This window comes from Lipotes vexillifer, unplaced genomic scaffold (genome assembly GCF_000442215.2).
Source record: "Lipotes vexillifer unplaced genomic scaffold, Lipotes_vexillifer_v1.1 scaffold1442, whole genome shotgun sequence".
Classification (NCBI taxonomy): Eukaryota; Metazoa; Chordata; class Mammalia; order Artiodactyla; family Lipotidae; genus Lipotes; species Lipotes vexillifer.
Window position 1 is genome coordinate 1,503,682 of NW_006797379.1, and position 20,966 is coordinate 1,524,647.

Here is a 20,966-nt window from a genome sequence, read left to right on the forward strand (position 1 = left end):
CCCGCCTCGGCAGGCGGACTCTCAACCACTGCGCCACCAGGGAAGCCCCCTTCTCTCATTTTGTCTCTTTAACAGAGAGACAATAATAACTTCTCAGTCACCATCAGCTGTATGTTTTTCTAATGAAGCCAGTGAAAAACTGCGTAACTGGAAAACGAATTTACACTGTGTGACCACGGACTTAAGTCTTTAAAACATTTTACTGCTAGTAACTGACAAGAATGACTCAGTAAATAACTCATTCCAGCAGTAGAATGGAATCGTGTTCAGGAGTACTGAGAGAGAAAGAGAAAATATGATTTTAATTTGGAAAAAAGGAAACTATATAGAGAGAATCATATAAAACTTGTTTGGTGCATCAGTTTGGTTCAGAGAACATAGGATAATACACAGATTTAATGAACACTTGGGAATTTTTTTTCTTTTCTTTAACCTTTCTTTTTCTTTTGTTTAATTTTTGAATTTTATTTTATTTATTTTTTTATACAGCAGGTTCTTATTAGTCATCAGTTTTATACACATCAGTGTATACATCTCAATCCCAATCTGCCAATTCATCTCCCCGCCCCACCTTCCCCCTTGGTGTCCATACATTTGTTCTCTACATCTGTGTCTCTATTTTTGCCTTGCAAAGTGGTTCATCTGTACCATTTTTCTAGGTTCCACATATGTGTGTTAATATACGATATTTGTTTTTCTCTTTCTGACTTACTTCACTCTGTATGACAGTCTCTAGATCCATCCACGTCTCAACAAATGACTCAATTTCGTTCCTTTTTTATGGCGGAGTAATATTCCATTGTATATATGTACCACAACTTCTTTATCCATTCGTCTGTCAATGGGCATTTAGATTGCTTTCATTACCTGGCTATTGTAAATACTGCTGCAGTGAACATTGGGGTGCATGTGTCTTTTTGAATTATGCTTTTCTCTGGGTATATGCCCAGTAGTGGGATTGCTGGATCATATGGTAATTCTATTTTTAGTTTTTTAAGGAACCTTCATATTGTTCTCCATAGTGGCTGTATCAATGGACATTCCCACCGACAGTGCAAGAGGGTTCCCTTTTCTCCACACCCTCTCCAGCATTTGCTGTTTGTAGATTTTCTGATGATGCCCATTCTAACTGGTGTGAGGTGATAACTCATTGTAGTTTTGATTTGCATTTCTCTAATAATTAGTGATGTTGAGCAGCTTTTCATGTGCTTCTTGGCCATCTGTATGTCTTCTTTGGAGAAATGTCTATTTAGGTTTTCTGCTCATTTTTGGATTGGCTTGTTTGTTTTTTTAATATTGAGCTGCGTGAGCTGTTTATATATTTTGGAGATTAATCCTTTGTCCGTTGATTCATTTGCAAATATTTTCTCCCATTCTGAGGGTTGTCTTTTCGTCTTGTTTACGGTTTCCTTTGCTGTGCAAAAAGCTTTGAAGTTTCATTAGGTCCCATTTGTTTATTTTTGTTTTTATTTCCATTACTCTAGGAGGTGGATCAAAAAAGATCTTGCTGTGATTTATGTTAGAGTGTTCTTCTTATGTTTTCCTCTGAGAGTTTTATAGTGTCTGGTCTTACATTTAGGTCTCTAATCCATTTTGAGTTTATTTTTGTGTATGGTGTTAGGGAGTGTTCTAATTTCATTCTTGTACATGTAGCTGTCCAGTTTTCCCAGCACCACTTATTGAAGAGACTGTCCTTTCTCCATTGTGTATCCTTGCCTCCTTTGTCATAGATTAGCTGACCGTAGGTGCGTGGGTTTATCTCCAGGCTTTCTGTCTTGTTCCATTGATCTCTGTTTCTGTTTTTGTGCCAGTACCATGATGTCTTGATTACTGTAGCTTTGTAGTATAGTCTGAAGTCAGGGAGTCTGATTCCTCCAGCTCCGTTTTTTTCCCCTCAAGACTGCTTTGGCTATTCGGGGTCTTTTGTGTCTCCATATAAATTTTAAGATTTTTTGTTCTAGTTCTGTAAAAAATGCCACTGGTAATTTGATAGGGATTGCATTGAATCTGTCAGTGGCTTTGGGTAGTATAGTGATTTTCACAATATTGATTCTTCCAATCCAAGAACATGGTGTACCTCTCCATCTGTTGGTATCATCTTTAATTTCTTTCATCAGTGTCTTATATAGTTTTCTGCCTACAGGTCTTTTGTCTCCCTAGGTAGGTTTATTCCTAGGTATTTTCTTCTTTTTGTTGCAGTGGTAAATGGGAGTGTTTCCTTAATTTCTCTTTCAGATTTTTCATCATTAGTGTATAGGAATGCAAGAGATTTCTGTGCATTAATTTCGTATCCTGCAACTTTACCAAATTCATTGATTAGCTCTAGTAGTTTCTTGATGGCATCTTTAGGATTCTCTATATGTAGTATCATGTCATCTGCAGACAGTGACAGTTTTACTTCTTCTTTTCCAATTTGTATTCCTTTTATTTCTTTTTCTTCTCTGATTGCTGTGGCTAACACTTCCAAAACTGTGTTGAATGATAGTGGTGAGAGTGGACATCCTTGTCTTGTTCCTGATCTTAGAGGAAATGCTTTCAGTTTTTCACCACTGAGAGTGATCTTTGCTGTGGGTTTGTCGGATATGGCCTTTATTACGTTGAGGTAAGTTCCCTCTGTGCCCACTTTCTGGAGAGTTTGTATCATAAATGGGTGTTCAATTTCGTCAAAAGCTCTTTCTGCATCTATTGAGATGATCATATGGTTTTTCTCCTTCAATTTGTTAATATGGTGTATCACACTGATTTGCGTATATTGAAGAATCCTTGCATCCCCGGGATAAATCCCACTTGCTCATGGTGTATGATCCTTTTAATGTATTGTTGGATCCTGTTTGCTAGTATTTTGTTGAGGATTTTTGCATCTATATTCATCAGTGATATTGGTCTGTAATTTTCTTTTTCTGTAGTATCTTTGTCTGGTTTTGGCATCAGGGTGATGGTGGCCTCATAGAATGAGTTTGGGAGTGTTCCTTCCTCTGCAATTTTTTGGAAGAGTTCGAGAAGGATGGGTGTTAGCTCTTCTCTAAATGTTTGGTAGAATTCACCTGTGAAGCCATCTGGTCCCGGATTTTTGTTTGTTGGAAGGTTTTTAATCGCAGTTTCCATTTCATTACTTGTGATCGGTCTGTTCATATTTTCTTTTTCTTCCTGGTTCAGTCTTGGAAGGTTATACCTTTCTAAGAATTTGTCCATTTCTTCCCGGTTGTCCATTTTATTGGCATAGAGTTGCTTGTAGTAGTCTCTTAGGATGCTTTGTATTTCTGAGGTGTCTGCTGTAACTTCTCCGTTTTCGTTTCTAATTTTATTGATTTGAGCCCTCTCCCTCTTTTTCTTGATGAGTCTGGCTAATGGCTTATCAATTTTGTTTATCTTTTCAAAGAACCAGCATTTAGTTTTATTGATCTTTGCTATTGTTTTGTTTGTTTCTATTTCATTTATTTCTGCTCTGATCTTTATGATTTCTTTCCTTCTGCTAACTTTGGGTTTTGTTGGTTCTTCTTTCTCTGGTTCCTTTAGGTGTGAGGTTAGTTTATTTGAGATATTTCTTGTTTCTTGAGGTAGGCTTGTATAGCTATAAACTTCCCTCTTAGAACTGCTTTTGCCGCATCCCATAGGTTTTGGATTGTCATGTTTTCATTGACATTTGTCTCTAGGTGTTTTTTGATTTCCTCTTTGATTTCTTCAGTGATCTCTTGGTTATTTAGTAGCGTATTGTTTAGCCTCCATGTGTTTGTGCTTTTTACGTTTTTTTTCCCTGTAATTGATTTCTAATCTCATAGCATTGTGGTCAGAAAAGATGCTTGATATGATTTCAATTTTCTTAAATTTACTGAGCCTTGACTTGTGACCCAAGATGTGATCTATCCTGGAGAATGTTCCATGCACACTTGAGAAGAAAATGTAATCTGCTGTTTTTGGATGGAATGTCCTATAAATATCAATGATATTTATCTGGTCTATTGTGTCATTTAAAGCTTGTGTTTCCTTATTAATTTTCTGTCTGGATGATCTGTCTATTGGTGTAAGTCAGGTGTTAAAAGTTCCCCACTAACACTGTGTTACTGTCGATTTCCTGTTTTGTAGCTGTTAGCAGTTGCCTTATGTATTGAGGTGCTCCTATGTTGGGTACATATATATTTATAATTGTTATATCTTCTTGGATTGATCCCTTGGTCATTATGTAATGTCCTTCGTTGTCTCTTGTAACATTCTTTATTTTAAAGTCTATTTTATGTGATATGAGTATTGCTACTCCAGCTTTCTTCTGATTTCCATTTGCATGGAATATCTTTTTCCATCCCCTCACTTTCAGTCTGTATGTGTCCCTAAGTCTGATGTGGGTCTCTTGTAGACAGCATATATGTGGGTCTTGTTTTTGTATCCATTCAGCAAGCCTGTGTCTTTTGGTTGGAGCATTTAATCCATTCACGTTTAAGGTAATTATCGATATGTATGTTCCTACGACCATTTTCTTAATTGTTTCGGGTCTGTTTTGTAGGTCCTTTTCTTCTCTTGTGTTTCCCACTTAGAGAAGTTCCTTTAGCATTTGTTGTAAAGCTGGTTTGGTGGTGCTGAATTCTCTTAGCTTTTGCTTGTCTGTAAAGCTTTTGATTTCTCCATCGATTCTGAATGAGATCATTGCCAGCTAGAGTAATCTTGGTTGTAGGTTCTTCCCTTTCATCACTTTAAGTATATCATGCCACTCCCTTCTGGATTGTAGAGTTTCTGCTGAGAAATCAGCTGTTAACCTTATGGGAGTTCCCTTGTATGTTATTTGTCGTTTTTCCCTTGCTGCTTTCAATAATTTTTCTTTGTCTTTAATTTTTGCCAATTTGATCACTATGTGTCTCGGCGTGTTCCTCCTTGGGTTTATCCTGTATGGGACTCTCTGCGCTTCCTGGACTTGGGTGGCTCTTTCCTTGCCCATGTTAGGGAAGTTTTCGACTATAATCTCTTCAAGTATTTTCTCGGGTCCTTTCTCTCTCTCTTCTCCTTCTGGGACCCCTATAATGCGAATGTTGTTGCGTTAAATGTTGTCCCAGAGGTCTCTTAGGCTGTCTTCATTTATTTTCATTCTTTTTTCTTTATTCTGTTCCGCAGCAGTGAGTTCCACCATTCTGTCTTCCAGGTCACTTATCCGTTCTTCTGCCTCAGTTATTCTGCTATTGATTCCGTCTAGTGTAGTTTTCATTTCAGTTACTGTGTTGTTCATCTCTGTTTGTTTGTTCTTTAATTCTTCTAGGTCTTTGTTAAACATTTCTTGCATCTTCTCGATCTTTGCCTCCATTCTATTTCCCGAGGTCCTGGATCATCTTCACTATCATTATTCTGAATTCTTTTTCTGGCAGGTTGCCTGTCTCCACTTCATTTAGTTCTTTTTCTGGGGTTTTGTCTTGTTCCTTCATCTGGTACATAGCCCTCTGCCTTTTCATCTTGTCTGTCTTTCTGTGAATGTGGTTTTTGTTCCACAGGCTGCAGGATTGTAGTTCTTCTTGCTTCTGCTGTCTGCCCTCTAACACTTGGGAATTTTTAAAAAATGTTTCGAGATGATAGCAGCTCTTATATCTGATTTTTGCTTCCTAACAGAGACTTTTTCACTAATATTGTTTTGCTCAGAGATTGCTGTGGTTTTTATAAACTACTACTACTGGTTATCGATTTGTGTGCTTTCCGTAAAGAAAATCTTTCTGTAGCACATTACTGAATTAATAGCATCTTGGGTTTTTTTTTTTTTCTTAAGTCCATTGCATTCTTTCTGTGCCTGTATTGCCTGTCTTTGGTTATTGTATTGCTTTCTTGCAGACTCCAGATCCAAAAGCTCTGTTTGTCTTTGTTTTATTTCTGAGCCTTCCATTTGCATGTCAGTACTCTCCTGTCAGTTTGGGATGTTGACATTAACAGAGAGAAAAGCCTATTCGTCTTGGGGTTTTTCCAGATTCTACCCTATCTTTCCTGTGTCTTGACTTATGGTCCTTGCATCATCATTGTAAATTTCATCATTGTGAACCAGGAGGGTTGTTGCCCTCTGTAGAGATGACAATTCAGTTTTGGAAGCACGCTTGCAGTGGGCTCTGTGCTATTTCTTTGAAGTTGAAAAGCTTGAATGTTGTGATTCAGGAACTATTTTATATTTTTAAGGACATACCATCCGAGTTTTCAAAAGCTCTCTCTGACCAGAGACACTCAAACACAGTCCGAGACTTTTAAAAATGCAGTTCAATTTAGAGAAATATTTAAAATTTCTTCTCTATCTAGAACAGTAATGGGCACCTAGTAGAAGCTTTATAAGTATTCATGGAATGAATGAGTGCAAGTCACTGTGCCAGATGCTCCAGAGAATCCCCAAACGAATGAAAATAGTCTCCACTTGGATGGGCCCCAGGAGAGGTGGGAGGGAGATGTGGACCCAGATGCGGACAGTTCCAGGCCTGCTCCAAAGAGAGAGCTGCCCACCTTGTACTGCTCGTCCCTCAGGACTCAGCTCAGCTGTCCTCCTGTCCAGAACTAGCCAAAGCTGAATTCGCCCCCTTCACTGTGCTAACAGAACATAGCTGTGTCAGTCATTCGTTCATCCAACACCCGTAGAGCACCTACTCTGTGTCCAGTGCTCTTCTCAGCCTTCGTGGAGCTTGCCTGACAGTGAGCAACAAATATAATATCAGGTGGTGATAAGTGCTGTGAAGAAAAATGAGTCCGGGTCAGATGGCGGAGGATGGTGGAGGGGCGGGGCTAGATCGGGTGGTCAGAAAAGGCTTCTCTGAGGAGGTGACGTTTGAGCAGAGCGCCCTGCATGAGGTGAGGGAGCAGGCCGAATTGATCTGTGCTTCATTGTACTTGATTATCTCCTGCTAGGCTGCCGCAAGGGCGGGCGGCTGACTTAGTTTATTGTTGCACAGTCTGCACGCAACATGAGTCTGTGGGACGCTAGCCAGCGGGGGGAAAGGCGGGCCTGGAGAGCAGAGTGGTCTGGGCAGGTCTGGGCAATGCTGGGGCCAAACCTACCTGAGGATTCGGGCCCTTTGCCTCCTCGTTCCTTCTGGGACATTCATCAGTTTATTCTCCCACTGATCAGTTTCTTAAACATTCTCTTTTCTGTGCTGTATATTCCACTTGGGGAATTTTTTAATGATGAGGGATGCTGGTTTCTGTACCGTGCTGCACGGTATTCCTGCCACTTTCAACAAAGAGAAATTAATGGACTGGCTTTTATTTTTAGAGCCCCATACCTGTTGTCTCTAACACAGGCAGGAGAAATAGCACACTAACACAGCTGGACTGCCTGTGTACTGTCAAACTCCAGAATCCTTCTCTCTTTATGAGGTGCCCTGGGAAGAGAAGTTGCTCGGGCACCTCTAAATCAGAATTACCAAGTTGACAGGTGTAAGGAATAGCAAACGTTTCTTGATCTTTAAAATGTTCAGAAAGAAATTTAGTTTCTCCCTGGGGTGAAAATTAGCGGCTGAACCACACTGGGTATGGGCCAAGTCTGAGAAATGTGCAAAGTCAAGCAGACTGTAAGTATATTCTGGAAATCCTATCAAACTATACAGCAATGAAAAAGAGTGGATTGCAGCTGCCCGCAACCGGTGGGTGGATCTCAGGAACGTAGTGTGGAGAAGGAAGTTGTAAAAGAATGTCAGCAGTTTGATTGCATGTATACTGAGTTCCTAGATGGTGCAAAACCAGTGTGTTTTTAAGAATATAAATGTGGTAAAATGATTTTAAGAAAATGGAAAACATAAAATGCAGAGTGATGATGGCCTCCGAGTGGGAAGTTGGGGACGGGCTCAGGGAGGGGCACATGGGCGATCCTGGCATAGTATGTCTTTCCCTTGAGCTGGTTGGTGCACGTGTGAACATTTGTTTCATCATTCTTCATACCTTTCGTATTTTGTAAATTATTCTTTTGTATGCTCAATATTAAAGAAAGATGAAAAAGAAACACTTGGTTTTTAAAATGGTGTCACACAAAATAAGCCCCAAGCAAAGTGGCATTTTCAACTTTCCCTCTGTGCAGACCAAGCTTGTGATCTTTAAAGCACACTGGAAGTGACCTGGCTTTGAATGGCCTGGGGCGGGGGGCTAGCCACTTTGAACTCCCATCCAGAAATCCAGCCGGGCCATGTGATGAATGGCTCTGACAGCGCACTGTTCCCCTCCCGGATCTCAGATCAATTAAGTCACTGTAGGCGGCTGTGCATATTAATGGCTTTGCTCTTTTAAGTGTTCAAGTTTATTTTCATTGTTGGTTGGCATTGTCCAGTACTTGTATGGGTTTTAAAAAAACTAGCTTCAGCAAGACTCTCAAAGATGTGGATGGAGCATATCTTTCTTCTTGTAACCTAGAGAAAGGAAATCAAGTGTGGTCAAGTGCATTTACCCAGCCTGTCTCTGCCCTCTGTGTGTAGGTGCTGCCTGTACCCCTAGTTCTTCAGTGTGAAATGTTCTCTCATGGTTTCAGGTTCTTAGAAATGTATCCTAAGTTAGTTTGATCATTATGATGGGGAATGTGTCCGTTATCCCTTGGTGCTGTAATAGACTGTCTAAAATTTACTAGCATAAAACAACGATTTGTTATTAATTCTCACAGTCCTGTGACTTGGGCTTACCGGAAGGGTCTCTCTTAGGGTCTTTTGTGTGGTGGTTCTGTGGCTTGACATGGGCTCACTGGGAAGTTCTCACCTCTGGGGTCTCCGTGCAATTACGGTTCAATGTCATCTGGTGCTACAGTTAAATTACAACCTAGGGCTCGACTAAGCTTAAGGTCCAAGATGGCCCACTAAGGATGATGGCCCATTAACCCCAGTTAAGGACTATGCCCCGAGTTGGCACAGTGTTCCTTCTCTGCTGTATTTTCTTGGTCAAAGCAGTGGGACCACCTCAGATTCAATGGGATGGAAAAATAAACTCAAGAAGATCATGTGGGATGGGAGGAGATATTATTGTGGCCATCTGTGGAAAATATAGTCTGCCAAAGATAATGACTTTCAGAGATAGCTTACCTGAGATCAATTTTGTGTCAGGAATCTAGGTTAATTTCATTTTATCATGCGTTAGAAACAAAACAAATAGTCCACATGAGGGAAAAAATTAAGGCAAAGTTGTATGGATGGCCCCAAATAAGCACCTCCCTCTCAGAATCATAGGCTCCTGGAGCCAGTCTATTTCTCTGGTGGTTGAGGGCATTTAATCAATCCTTGCCGAGCTCCATTCTCATAGGCTTCTCTAGTAGATGGGTGGCATGGTATTCCCTGCCCACAGATGAGCATCTACAGTGGATCAGGGCTCCCTGCAGTGACAATTTAACTATTGTTTGTGTTACCACCATCCTTCTCAAATAGGCTTTTACATTCTTACCTGAAATTTTTCTTGAAAAGGATAATTGAAAATGTTAAGTTATACCCCCTCCTCATAGTCATACTTATCTGCTCACCCAGTCCTTGTCCTGTATTTGTCCGTCTTAGTAGAGGATAATTTGAGTTTAGACCGATTTTTAAAAACCTTTTTATTTTGAAATCATTTCAACCCTACAGAAGAGTTGCAAGACTAGAACTTGACTAGAACTTGACTCATCCTGTTAGCATTTAGCCACACTTGCTTCATCATTCCCATCCCCTACTCACTCTCACATAGTCTCCATAGACACGCACACACACACACACACACACACACACACACACACACACACACAATTTTCCAAGAACCATTTGAGAATCAGTTGCAGACATCCTGACCCTTTATATCTAAGAATGAAGACATTCTTTTGTATAACCACAGTACAATTGTGAAAAATCAGAAAAGTTAACATTTGACATGATGTTGTTACTTAATTTACAGACTTAATTTACTTAATTTACAGACTGTATGCAACTTCTGCCTGCTGTCCCAGTGAGATCCTCTGGAACAGTTTTTTTCCTGGTCCAGAATCCAACCCAGCGTCCCACACTGCTATTAGTTGTCTTGCCTCCTTAGTCTGCGTTAACTTGCAACAGTTCTTCAGCCTTTCTTTATGACCCTGACATTTTTAAAGAGCACAGACGGGTTTTTTGGGGGTTTTTTTTGTTGTTTTTTTGAGGACTGTCCTTCAGTTTGAGTCAGTCTGCTGTTTCCTCATGATTAGACTCAGGTTATACATTTGGGGCAGGAATCCCATGGAAGGGATGTTGGTTCCTTCTCAGCGCATCTTATCAGGAGGCCATGATGTCAAGTTGTTTCATTACTGGTGATGGTAACTTTGATCACTGGGTTAAGGTGGTATCCACAGGTCTCTGTGGTATAAAATTGCTCTTTTTCTCTCTGGAAAGTAAATAGTAAAATGGGACCATGGACAAATAGACTTCTCAGAATGTCGGCCAAGCTGTGCTGACGAGGCCACAGACCCCTCCCATCCTGTGGGTGGGCTGTGTTCACTGTGCCTTGGAGTCAAGTGGCTTTGGAAAAAATAGAACTAGATTCCAAGATGTGGAGTGAAAAAAGTCCTTTGGGGATCTGCTTTGCAGTAAACTCACGTTCAGAAGCGTGACAACCCTCTCCGGAGAGTTCCTCTTGTTGCTCTACTTACAGAGGTGTTTGTTCATATTTCCTCAAACAGTTCCAGTCATGGAACCTCAAAAGGTTATATAATCCTGCCTTGTGCATCAGGAAGGCCTATCTCTACCACCCCAACAAAATTTGTGAATTCCCTTTGTTAGATGTCTAATCATTGGAAGTATTGAACTTTTAAAACTTGGAGTGGAAAACCTATAAAAAAGCAAGATGAAAAATCAAGTGACGTGGCTCTCTCATCTGTTTACACCTCTTGGGAAAGGTCATTTAAGCACTTAGGATTTTGGTTTTCTTATCTAAAATATGGTTAATAGTAATTTCCTACCTACCTCACTGGGTTATTGTGGTGACTAAATAGACCCTTATTAAATAGATGAGACGGTACTTAAAAACAAAACTCTGTGAAAGCACAGTGAGTTCCCTGATTAATTTGTGTTTAATTTCTTTCATCAGCCAAGATATCTATTTCTAGGAAATTGGGGGAACAGTAGTTTTGCCAGACTTAGTTTGGCTTGCAGTAAGTGGTGTGAGCTGGAGACCAGAGAGCCTCAGGGTCTGCCAGACAGACCAGCATTGCCCGCTTCAAGCTTCCCACGCTCAGCAGCTCTTGCGGGCAAGGTGCTACGTCCACGTAGGGAAGTAGTGAGGCAGGCTGAGCAGGAAACTCTATGGATCTGGAGATAAAATAGGGAACTTCTAAGACCGTATTCTGTACTTTGGTCGTTCGCTGTTAAAAAAATCAATGATTTACCTACACTTCTCTAATTTGAAGGTCGTGTTTGTATTGTGTGTACGAGGAGTGTGTGTGTGTGTGTGTGTGTGTGTGTGTGTGTGTGTGTGTGCGTTCTCATTTATTTTGTTTACTGGGCAAGAGCTGGGGTAGGGGAATGTAGATAGACTCCTTAGTATGTTGCGTTTTATCCCAAATAATTCACCCTTACTTATCAGGTAGCAGTTATTTTTAGATGTGTGCTCGTGGATAATTGGCCCAGTATTATTTAGAACAGAACCTTACTGTCTGTGGTGTGAACAGAACCTGCACATGACTGTTCTCTTAAAGCAAGGTGAAGCAAGGCTGAGCAGGGCTGAGTAGGTCTGAGGCTGTCAGGACCTCTCACACCCAGGGCAGACCAGCTTTTTCCCCGTGGGATTGTAGTCCTGCCCTGCATGTCCCTCTTACAGGCTCCGGGCACACTGACTGAGGGTGTGACTGGCATCGGGCTCATTCCCTTCCGTGAGTGAGCCATTTAGACCAGACCCTGGGGTTGTGTTGGGATCCAGATGCTGGCATTCCGCTACTAAGGCAAGACTATAGAATGAAGCGGGCCTGCAGCCAGTTCAGGCCTCTTACCCACTCCCCATAGTCCAGCCCCGGGGACCCTCCTGGTGGGAGCGGGGTCTGCAGAAGAGCTCCTCGCATGTCTGCCCATGCGCAGCAGAGGCGCCTGCACCAGGACCCCGGGGGGAACCCACCTCTCAGGCACCACTGAGGGAAGCTCAGATGTGTGCTCGCTGCAGGCAGGTGCCCAAGAGAACTCAAATGGACTGGGCGGTGGGCGCCCAGCACGTCTGCTCTGTCTCACCAAGCAGAGAAGTCATGCCTCACTCCTTGGGGAGGAGGTTGAGGGCAAGGACGAAGAGCAGACGGCTTTTTGCCAGTCCTTACAACAGCAGAAGTTCCTACTTAATGAGTCAAGATAGGAATGCTCACGGGAGAAGGTGTTTCTGTCCACGTCATCTACCGTAAGATAGCAGTCTTTCCTATTGCCTCTGTCTCCAAATCCCACATCCAGGAGTAATTGTTTGCCATTGCCCGGCCCTGCACAGTGGTTGGACCGGAGCTGCACAGAGCATGCACTTGACATTCTAGGGAGTAAGTGACGTGTTTTGATCACCTCGGTGCATTAGACCAGGTCCTTTAAGACACTCTCCTGGTGGTTATAGCAGCAGTATGGCCCTAGACGACAGCGTGGAAGGAGAGCGTTGCCAAGCAGAAGATCCCCTGCTGTACGGTAGTACAGGCTGTTTGAACCTAAATGCAGGTTTTTGCAGCTGATTGGAAAACGATGCTTAATGGAGCGCTGTCATCATGAGGTAGCGGGGCTTGTGGTTTCCGCCGTTTTATTTCTTCCTCCTGCTTTTGGTTCATTCTTGTCTGTGAGGATAACTCGGATTTTTATTTTATATGTTTCACTAACACCGATGTCTAACAGCTGTTGTGTGCTTACTCTGTGCCAGGTCTAAAATGAACATCTTGGGATTGTGGTGACCCCAAGCTGTGGCTTAGCCACCATTGCGACACAGGGAGTAGGGCCAAGTTGGAAGAAGTGGAGTCGGGGAGTCGTGGGCACAGACTGCAGTTCCGTGGCTTACTTAACCTCTCTAAGCCCGCTTCCTCCTCCATAAAGTGACCCTAATAATAGTACCTGTGTCATGCCAGTTTTTGACAACTAAAAGAGACATACACGTATACGCACATACATGCACAAATACACTTAGCAGCACAGGGGCCGGTGTGCAGACAGCCCTCAGGAAGCGTGGACACAGTTTTGGAGGGTGCTAGAGGGAGTGTGAGCTCTAGATTGCTGGGGGAGGGATCCAGGTGCGACCCTGGCCGTCTGAACACAGAGGGCACTGATGATTCCCTCTCAAGCCAGGGCTCTCAGGAGACTCATAGGCGGGCCTCGGGGGGCGTGGGGATTAGGACACTGCCCCTCAACCAGAGCAGCACCACTTTTACCTGCTTTATACAGATAGAAGGGGCATGCGGGGGGGCGCTATATGTATGTCTCGCCTCAGTGGTTCTCAGCTGGGGGTGATCTTGCCCCTGCAGGGACATTTGACAATGTCTGCAGACATTTTTGATTGTCACAACCTGGGGTGGGTTGCGGGGAGTGGAGATTGCTACTGGCATCTAGCGGGTTGAGGCCAGGGATGCTGCGAAACAGTGCACAGAATAGCTCCACAACAATGATTCAGCACCAAATGTCACGGCAGGATTGAGAAACCCTGGTACATATGCATACGTATATGGAAGAAGCAAGAGGATTCTGTGCCTGGCTTTTATTTGGTTAGGGTCTAGGAACAAAAGTAGAAAACCAAGGTTATATAGAAATGCCTGCTTGTCAAGAGGTCCCTCGGGAATGGTGGGGCCTGAGTTGGCTGAGCCCCAGGGCAGAGGGAGAACGGTCTGCAAAGAGGAGGCACCGTCCACGTGGACGAGGTGTCACGGGGGTTCTGTGTGACTCCAGGCCTAACAGAATGGTGGCACAAGGGAAGGCGGTGTGGAGAGTATGAAGTGATTCTTTCTGGGGTCACAGTGGTCCAGCTACGGAGCAGACTGCCAGAGAGGGGTGGACAGACCACCATGGAAGTGGGATCTGGACTGATTCCATATCAGTAAAATGGTTGATGCCGAAATAACTGAATTTTAAAAATTCAGATCACGTTCAGGTCGTAACCATTGGGTCATTGTGTGGCCCTCAGCCTGGCATTAACTGAGAAAATGTGTCCTCCTTGGCACCCGGAGCTGGGCTTTTACCGTGAGAGCATCACTGGAAAACTGGCCTGCGTCTTTTCCAGCCCACATACCACTTGAGGATTATTTTCCAGCTCAAGGCCAAGTTTAATGTTGATCTGATTATATTTTTTCCTTTTACCACCAGGATCTGATTAGGAAACTCTTTAGGTCTCTGGTGAGAAATTGGCCTTTAATATTATGTTGAGTTGCCATTTTTATTGCGGTTTTTATAGATCAAAGATGCTTGAACATTAGCACTTTCATAGGGTTCAGCCTGCTACAGGGTTGAGAGTGACAGTGTGTAATGTACGAACAGATTACTTTATGTTCTTCTAAAAGTACTCTGGGGCTTACCTGGTGGCGCAGAGGTTGAGAGTCCGCCTGCCGATGCAGGGGACACGGGTTCGTGCCCCGGTCCGGGAAGATCCCACCTGCCGCGGAGGGGCTGGGCCCTTGAGCCATGGCCGCTGAGGCTGCGCATCCGGAGCCTGTGCTCCGCAACGGGAGAGGCCACAACAGTGAGAGGCCCGCGTACCGCAAAATAAATAAATAAATAAATAAAGTTCTCTGTACAAATGTCGCACCCCTGTGCGAACTTTGGGTGCACTCGGCAACTAAAGCTAGGCTGTTATCTACATCACCAGCAGCCAGTGGTCACCAGGAGCCAGGCCTAGGCCAGCACACCTGTAATGGGCCTTCTTCCAACAGATGCAGAGGGAAATAAGCCGGACACAAAAGGGCAAATACTGTATGATTCCACTTCTATGAGGTATGCGGAATTGTCAAATTCCTGGAGACAGAAAGTGGAAAGGTGGTTACCAGGGGCTGGGGAGAGGTGGGAATATGGAGTTAGCGTTTAAAGAGTACAGAGTTCTGGAGATGGACGATGGGGATGGTTGTACCACAGTGTGAATGTACTTAATGCCACTGAACTGTACACTTCAAAGTGGTTAAGATGGTAAAGTTCATGTTGTTTGTATTTTGCCATAATAGAAAAAAATGGGAGCAGGGTCGTTCATTGCCATATGCTGAAGCCAGATCCAACCCTGGTGCTCCTCTAAAAAGAGGAGGTAGGAAAATGCCTAACACTTTATTCTTATGTTGTCGTCAAACTTAAGTGAAATTCAGACATGACGTCATTGGCTGGGCTTCCTAAAACATTGTCCCTTCCACCAGGGACATGTTCTAGATACCGTATGTTCCTGTTAGGGTGATAACACTTCAGGGACTTCTTATTTATTTATTTATTTATTTATTTATTTATTTATTTATTTATGGCTGCGTTGGGTCTTCGTTGCTGCGCGCAGGCTTTTTCTAGTTGCGGCGAGCGGGCGCTACACTTCGTTGCGGTGCTCGGGCTTCTCATGGCGGTGGCTTCTCTTGTTGCAGAGCACGGGCTCTAGGTGCGTGGGCTTCAGTAGTTGTGGCATGCGGGCTTAGTTGCTCCGCGGCACGTGGGATCTTCCCGGACCAGGGCTTGAACCTGTGTCCCCTGCATTGGCAGGAGGATTCTTATCCACTGAGCCACCAGGGAAGCCCTACTTCAGGGACTTCTGAGTGTGTGCTCCACCTTCCCCTTGAAGCTTCCCCTTGAAGCACGAAATTGTTCAACTTTTTGGAACCAGGTGTCTTTGGAACAGAGGGTTCTGTGGTCAGACCCAGTAATCATCTTGTGGCGTGGTTTTGGTTTTCCAGGGCAACTTCAAAAGTGTATCCGCAGTCTCCAAAGAACGTGAAGCCGCCATACCCAGGGTCTCCGGTGAAGTACCGCCTCCCCGCCTTTTCCGGCCAGGAAACACCCAAGAAGAAAGCAGAGAAAGAGAAGAGCAACAAGGAAAGGGAGGGCGCCCTGGCTCAGCAGGGGGCGCCCGGGCTCCGCAGGAAGCCGGCCCACCTGGGGAGGAGGCCCCAGAGAAGCACGTGGCAGACAGGCACGCCACCGAGAAGCATGAGGCCGCGGCAGGGAAGGCCGAGGGCGGTGGAGGTAGGCCCTCCTCGCCCAACCGGTTCTCCCTCTGACTCCATCCACGCGGGAGTCTCGGGTTTGGGGGAGAGACGGGGATTTTTCCCGGAGACAACTCCATGCCCTCGTGCCACTTTCTCAGGCTTGCATGTTGCCCCGAGTCCTTCCCCTCGCTCTCCTGAGGGTCTCCTGGCAGAGGAGGCTGAGGGGCTGACGCTGCTCCTAGCTGTGGAAGCCCACGGGGGTGCTCAGCTGCATCCAGCCAGCATCTGCCTTTCCCACAGAGAGGGTCTTCCTTTAGTCCTTGAAGCTTCCGTGACAGCTGCGGTGAGTTCACCCAGATAGGCGCAGCGGTGGTGGCTGCCTTGGGACTTGCTGGTGACCCTGTCTCTCCCCGTCGCCTCTCCACTGCCCTCCATGGTGGAATGCCTCCAGGGTCACAGCCAGCCTGTTGCAGCCTCTCTGCTTGGTGGCTGATTGTGCTGGTCCTGGCAGCATTTCCCATCACCCACTGGGTTGGATTTTTCAATTCCAAGTGGTAGCTGCCGTGTGAGTGCAGTCACTGTTTCATTTCCCTTGATCTTTTCCTCCAATGCAGCCTCGTGGAAGCCCACAGCGGGCACCACTGATGCAGGAGAGGCCACCAAGATGCTGGCCGAAAAGAGACGACAGGCCCGGCTGCAGAAGGAACAGGAGCAGCAAGAACGTCTGGAGAAGGAAGAGCAAGACAGGTATGGGCGTGCTCAGGCCTTCTGAGACGGCGCGGAAACTCCCAGCTCCTGGATATCGGTGTTACCGACAGCCCCTGTTCTCGGCGTACACTCTAGGACCAGCCAGGCCTCGGAGAGCTATCAAAGGAGTTTGAGTTTTGTTTATAGAGTGAGGTTCTCCCTGAAAAGACAGGAGGTTCCGGATGTAGACATCTTGATTCTGCTTCCTGAATTGTGTTTTTTTCCCCCAAATTATTCTAACTCTCACCCCCAGGTAAGAGAAAGGAGGGTTGAGCAGAGGCTCCTAGCTGGGGCCGAAGTCGACCTCATAGGCCATGAGACACGAGGTACGGGGACTCCCATCCTGGAGCACGAAAGAAGATGTCATGGCAGTGGTCCCTAAACTTTGGAGGGTGTCAGAGTCAGTCGTCGGGGGTTGCGGTGAAAATACACAGGCCCAGGCCGTGTCCCGCTTCAGTAGCTCACCAGACTTTGAGAACCACTGCATTGACCCCCGGGGCACTTGGTCAAAATACAGACAGTTCTGCCTATTCTGGTCTTAGCATTCAGAGAGAAATGCATGTTGAAGGGCAAGGTAGATTTTATCATTAAATTGATAAAGGAAGCTCTTAGGATAATCACAGGGTACAGTCCAGTACCGTTGAGAGGATTTAACGTGACAGGGAGCCAGCCATGTTGCCGTGTTTCACTCAGCTACGGCGCTGAGTTTAATCAGTAATAGAATATTCTTCATCCTTAAGCAACCTTGGCAAGTCTTTTGGGGTCTGTCATTACACTTCTGCTGATTTATTTCTTTGAAGGAGGAGGGGGGAGGTCTGGCTGGTTCCTTCTTCGAACTCTGGACTTCTCTGATGATTTTCCCACCTCCAACCTTTTGGTCAACGGCAGCAGGTCTTTTTACTGAGTGGTGTGGTTGGGCTGGGTTGGGTGGGCCGCAGGATGTGTGAAGGGAGGTCCCAGGAGAGGAGGATGAGTCGCAGGACCTCAGTGACAGGGCTTGGGACACGCAGGCCCTGAGCAGGTGAGTCGCGTGCCTGTAGCTTGTGCTAAGGAAGGTGCAGCTCTCTGCCTTCCAGCCAGCACCCTCTCCCGTTTCCTTCACAGCACAGCTCCTCAAAGAATTGACTGTACTGCCTGTCTCTATTTCCTCTACTCACACTCAGTCTGCAGACCTCACTCTCACCATTCCTCCTAATTGCCAGACCCCCTAATCCATTTCTTGGTTGGCTTTGACCGTGTCGCGCTTGCCCTTGCTTCTCTAGCCTCTCCTTCTCAGTCTCCTCTGTCTCCCGCTCAGCCCCTCACGCGTCACCTGGGCTCCCAGCCCTCAGTCCTTGGCCAGCGTCACCTGACAAGCCCTTCCCGAGCAGCGCTGCACCCTCCTGCCCGGCCCGCGCCCCCATCGCGCTGCCAGCTTCCTCTGGCTTCCAAAGTTTGGGGCTCACATTTCACACAGCGTCCTCATGCTCAGCATTTGGGGTGCTAACCTAACTCTGCTCTCACCTCCCTTTCTACCCTCATCTTTTCTTTGCCTTGTTTTACCATCTGTTTCTGAAGCCAATTTCATCTTGCTCTGTAAACCTTCAATACTTTCTGGTACAAGGGAGGCATTAAATCACACATGGGTACTGATGCCTCCTGAGCCTGTGCTGTCCAGTACCACCGCCTCTAGTCCCAGGTGGCCACCGAAATGGAAATACAGTAAGATCAAGTCCATTTCAGTTCCCCAGCCGTATGGCCACATTTCAAGTGCTCAGTAGCTACGTGGCTAGTGGCTACCATATCGGACCGCACAAATCTCTAGAACGTTTCCCTCATCACGGAAAGGTCTATTGGCTATTAGCACTGGTCTAGAGCCTGCAGGCAGTATTACCAACTGCTTTATGCTTTCCTTTAAGTGTGTCCCACACGCATCTCAAATTGAGCATTTCCAAAGCAGAACTTACTGTCTTTCTCGCAGACTTCCTTTTCCTTTCACAAGCTCTGTCCTCCATGTCTCCAGGCAACCAGATCAGAAGTGTCAGAACCAGCTCTCAACTTTCCCCTCTCCTTCCTCGTCACTGTCCCGTCCCCTGTCAGGTCTGTCTCGGCCGCCTCTAGCATCTCTCTCGTCTCCCTTCCCCTCCAGCCCCTCCTCCCCTCCTGAGCTCTGGCCCCTGTGGTCTCTGACCTGGACTGTGTCTGTGGCATCCGCACTGAGCTCCCCGCTCTAGGTCTCCCGGAGCTCATCCACTGTCCACACTGTGTCCCCAGTGCCTGTTCTCAAATAAGTGTCATTGTCCTGCTCCTGTCCTTTAACAAGCCGGTGACTCCCCTGCCCACAGGAGGCCTGCCACGGCCTGAGCGCCCCTGTCTCCTGCAGGTCCACACCTCCTCATCTGCTTTCACGCCACCTCCCGTGGCCTCGAGCTCCTTGTCAGCAGACACATTTTCCATTCTCCGACTCGGGTCAAGCACTGCTCCCTGTCTGCAAGCCTTTCCAGCCCTGCCCCTGGGAGAGAACAGACCTCTCCCCCTCTTCGCCCGACCAGCCCGGCTGGTCGGCTGATCACAGAGCCTCCTCATTTGTTCACAGGCCTACTTCCCCCAACTAAGCACCTTGGCCGGGGTACAGTCTTTGGATCACTGGTGCTGGCGCTCAGTAAACATACAGGAAAGGTAGAGAAGTAGGAAGAGGCCCAAATGAGAAGCCATTGCAATCGTGGGTTAAGAGAAGGCAGCGCAGTGTGGCGGAGCTCGAGCTGGAGGAGTGAAGGCGGGTTCAACAGAAATGGGCCCATTCAAAGTCGACGCCAGGGTTTGATTCTAAGCGCAGGAGAATGGTACACCCAACGACAGATAAAGGAAGGACAGAAGGAATTGATTTTAGAGGGTAAAAACAAGCCATTTGATTGTAGATAAACTAAGTTTAAGGTGCCTGCAAGACGTCCAGGTGATTAGAAATGGAATTGAAGCCTGGGGCCTAGGTAAAAATGAGAGCAATACACTTGACCCAAAATCAGTTTTCCTCTCTCTTGCCAGAATATGAAGCTTTGCTAGCACCACGTGGGAGGTGAGAAAGTACAGTACCACACAACCAGGGCCTGGAACACAGCGGACGCCTCTTGGGATAAGATCATCCTCACTCCTGTTTTGTGCTTAAGAGTCAGTAGTTGAAGCCACACAAATGTAGTTGCCAGATAAGAGAATATAGAGAAAATAAAGATACTTGAGCCAAACCGTGGAAAGCCAATCACTGTCACAGACTGGTGAGGAAAACGCCATCTGAGTCAGGGATGAGACTGCTCAGAGCAGAAGGGCTGACAAGGTGCCCAGACAGCTGGGCCCGGAAGAAGAGCAAACGCTGGTCCAGTCCCCGCTAGCAGTGACCCTGGGGCTCTCCTGGAAGCATGCAGAACAGGGCACAGTGCCTGGGCTCATGGATGGCCCAAGATAGAAATCAGGATTCTTGGAGCAAGAAACCCTAGACCCTGGGGCCACCCGGGGGAAGGCACTGGCAGAAACTAGAAGCAAAGAGATCTTACTGGGATTCCAAAATGAGTCACGTTAAGAAGTTAAGATAGCTGCTGTGGGCCCAAGTGGAAAGATAGTTGAGTTAGGCACCCTCCATCAGCAGGGTCACATAGCCAGGCTGCAGCTCGGTGTCCGTGCAAGAGTTGGCCTGGGCCCGGCCCTGCCGGCAGAGGTCCTGGCGCGGCTCAGCCCTGGCAGCTCGTTGGTTGAGCCTCTGGGTGGTGGACTGTTGGGGTAAGAGCTGGGCAGGCAGGGCCCATCCAGCGCGGCGGGTGGCGGCCGAGTCAGGAAGGGAGAGCCAGGCCCTCACAGGAAGGAAGTCAAATGCCGCCTGCATCTGCGAGACATGTCGAGGCTGAGGAAAGGCCGTTGGTCTTGGGGTTTAGGACATGAATGGAGGTTTGGGGGGAAATCATGGAGAGGGGTGGAGACATAAGCAGCTTGACAGAGGTGAGATGGCAGAGGCCCTGAACATCAGAATGCAGGGGGGAGAGGACTAAGGAGAGTTGTTTGCGATGCCTGAGGCCTGAGTGTTTTGCAGGCCGTGGCAAGGTCCATGTAGAAGGGCAAAGCGATGGAAGGAAGAGAGGGGGACGGTGGAAGGAACTCGGGTGCGGGGGGGGGGTGGAATTAATAGTGTGGTTGGTGGCATTTATAATCCTTTGCATCTAAGCAGAAAAAAGGGGGCATCTTC

General features: G+C 46.2%; 1 protein-coding gene across 1 annotated transcript in view; it reads left to right on the top strand.

Annotated features, from left to right (window-relative positions):
* The window catches only part of MAP7D2 (MAP7 domain containing 2), a 106,715-nt gene that overhangs the window by 74,557 nt on the left and 11,192 nt on the right, over positions 1 to 20,966 (top strand). The window contains 3 exon segments of the mRNA XM_007469310.1: positions 15,761 to 15,929; positions 15,932 to 16,049; positions 16,627 to 16,759. Of these exon segments, the coding sequence (XP_007469372.1) occupies positions 15,761 to 15,929; positions 15,932 to 16,049; positions 16,627 to 16,759 (420 nt within the window).